This window comes from Euprymna scolopes, chromosome 7 (assembly GCF_053919585.1).
Source record: "Euprymna scolopes isolate OS-2025 chromosome 7, ASM5391958v1, whole genome shotgun sequence".
In the NCBI taxonomy this organism is placed as follows: domain Eukaryota; kingdom Metazoa; phylum Mollusca; class Cephalopoda; order Sepiida; family Sepiolidae; genus Euprymna; species Euprymna scolopes.
Window position 1 is genome coordinate 71,450,437 of NC_136488.1, and position 2,900 is coordinate 71,453,336.

General features: G+C 45.4%; 1 protein-coding gene across 1 annotated transcript; it reads right to left on the reverse strand.

Annotated features, from left to right (window-relative positions):
- Positions 1–1,871: 1,871 nt before the first annotated feature.
- On the reverse strand, positions 1,872–2,309 carry LOC145280284 (uncharacterized). The gene has a single exon (XM_080132057.1). The coding sequence runs from the start codon at positions 2,307–2,309 to the stop codon at positions 1,872–1,874; it is 438 nt and encodes a 145-aa protein (XP_079988183.1).
- Positions 2,310–2,900: the final 591 nt, after the last annotated feature.

A 2,900-nucleotide genomic window follows, 5' to 3' on the forward strand; every position in this document is an offset into this window, starting at 1 on the left:
GACAGATGCATTTTTGCTTTTTGGTTCGCTCTATCACGCACGCGCACGCGCACACACACACACACACACACACACACACGCACGCACACACAAATAACAAGTGATTATTACCGGGAGCCTAAAAGTCTAAAATCAAGCATCTTTATTGGAGAACGTCCATTCTAATATAAATTCCAGAATGCAGATCAGACGATTTCAGAGCCAAATATACTGTCATCATCATTGACAAACATAGCATGCACCCGCCACCTCCACTTGTAAAATAACCAATGGCAAACATAATGAAAATGGTCAAATAAATGAGAACAATCATGATTACGTTGATTTATTTGTCTTGAAGTTTTCTGAAAACGGTCGATAACTAACGACAGTTGTTCCTCTTGTGAATTTTACCATGATAATTACTTGTCTTTCGACCTCCTTAAGGGAAGCAAGATATTCTATCAAACCAGTTAACCTCAAACAGAAAATAATACAAAAGTACATTGCATAAGATTATTAAAATAACATTATGCGGAAGTTTGTTGTCTGTGACGAAAACTACGTCACAGCTGAGAATTTAATTTCAGTGACGCTTAATGGCAAAATCTAAAACAGAAAATAATTCTGAAGAAAAAAGTTTTACGCTGTTTTTGTTTTTGTGTGGAATTTAAAATGAATGTTTTTGTGGAATTTAAAATTTCATCAGTCAGGCAGATTTTCAGAAGATATCCTTTGTTTTAAAGAGAATAAAAAGTATGTAATTGATCCTCATATATTCAATAGGATTTGACCTTTGTTTAATGGTTCTTTAGTCTTCACAGTATCCATGCCACTGATCACTAAACCCATTGTAGAATATTGCTAGGGTGAGCCAGCTAATCCAATGAAGATGTTGTGCTGAATGGGTGCGATAATTGACAGTGTAGTTCCTGGCAGAAGTCTAGAACAGTAAAACACTGAATGCTAGAGCAGCTGGCATTTGTAGAGTGGCACCTGCCCCTCCTGGCATGTTTAGCCAATCAGGCGCCTCAAAATAGAACAATCCACCATCCCTGACTAATTGTAGGCTGGTCCAATGGCAATTAGCATACCACTAATTGCTACTGAATAAATATGTTGAAATTAGTTAAATGGTCCATAATGGTGGAGAGGGAAGGTAAGCGCATTCTTGATTCTTTATTCTACCTCTCCCCTCCCCCATCACGTGGGGGTAACGGCCTCCGGGGAGGAATTAGCTCCTCACGACCAGGTTGATTATGTGGGAATAGCCTTGCAAGTGCCCGCGCCGACTTGGCTGGCATTGGTCCAAGAGGTTCAGGTACTTCTTCTGGAGTGATGTTCCTGCCGAGTTGCTGTGTCCGAAGGTCAAATTGAGGGTCTGGTACGACAGGGCTGTTTGTGTCTGTCACTTGGGGTATGTGAGGTGGGGCCCCTGGTAGCGCGCTTGGGATGGGCTTTCAAGATATGGGAATCTCAAGTTTTCTGAGGAACCGCCGATTCCGCAAGGTCATTCTACCACAGCCATCAACTCTGATACGGTACTGCCGATTGGGGAGGGCTTCAATCACCTGACCAGTGATGTCCCAGAGACGGTTGTTTGTTTGTAATATGACCAAGTCACCACTTTGTAGTGGGCGGAGAGAATGCGCCATACGGTTATACATCTCTGAGCCGCGTGTTGCACCGAGACAGGGTTATCTCGCGCTTTCAAGCCGCGGCGATCCATTCCGGATGTGGCTTGTAAAGGGTCGGGTGAGAGCGGAGGTAGTCTTGAAGTCGCCTGTGGAGCAGAAGCTGTGCTGGGGATAGGCCGATACTCTGTATAGGGGTATTTCTGTATTGTAGGATGGCTCTGGCAGCCTTGTCGTTATCTAAGGACCCTTGTGGTCCTATGTTGCCATCTCTTGGCTGTTTTGACAGTTAGCTCCGCTCGACCCATTGGATTGTGGATAGGCCACAGATGATAACCTGTGCTTTACAGACCATCTCTCTAGAAACTGCTTGAATGGGAGGGATGTGAACGGCGGGCCATCATCACTGCTGAGTTCTTCTGGGGAACCATATACTTGAAATATCTCCAGACATATTGAGATGAGCCGAGAGGCGGTTGCCTGCCCTTGACTTAGGTGGCACAAGATTAGCCAGCCAGTTAATCTGTCAGCGCAAGCAAGGTATCTATGGTCACCAATGTGGAACAGATCCATGACAATCTGCTGGAACGGCCACTCTGGGGACTGTGTCAATGTAATTGGTTCCCGGGGCTGGCTCGGTGCGATCCTTGTACAAGTCATGCAGTTCTCCCTGGTATTGCGGATGGAGGTATTCATTAGGCCAATATATGGATTCGTTTGCTCGGGCTTTCATTCCAGTTATGCCCTGATGTGCTGAATGCAGGCAGCACAGTATATTTCCTCGTTGCCCTTTTGGAATGACTATTTTTCTGTCTAAGAGCACCAGGTCATCTGAGGTGGTGCCGTACTTCCCAGTACTCATGGACTTCGGGTGAAGTGAGAGTTCGTGTTTCAGGAAAACCTTGCTGTACCGTACTTATCAACTTTTGATACTGTGGGTCATGACGTCCTGCTGCCTTGATGGTGCCTGGTGATGTGATTGCTACGTTGTCATTGTACCCAAATGCTGATATGAGAGCAATAGATTCAACTATGCTATTGAGGTTCTCGGATTCTGAAGTGTCTGATTTGGAAGGCTGGAAGGGAAATACGTTAAGGAGGGCGTTCATCACGGCCGTTGGGTTACGGGAGAAAGCGTCGGGCCCCCTATGCCATTTCCCAGGACAATGTTGTGTGTTGAAGTGGTATCTCAGGGTTTTTTCCTTCAATCTAAACAGTCGGGGGTTCTGGATCTTGCTTAGATCTCTATCACCAAACAGGCCCTTCAGTGGCTCGTGATCCGTCACC

Bases quoted from the DNA above. Each gene is read 5' to 3' on its own strand.
- LOC145280284 (XM_080132057.1), bottom strand. From the start codon at position 2,309: ATGAATACCTCCATCCGCAATACCAGGGAGAACTGCATGACTTGTACA.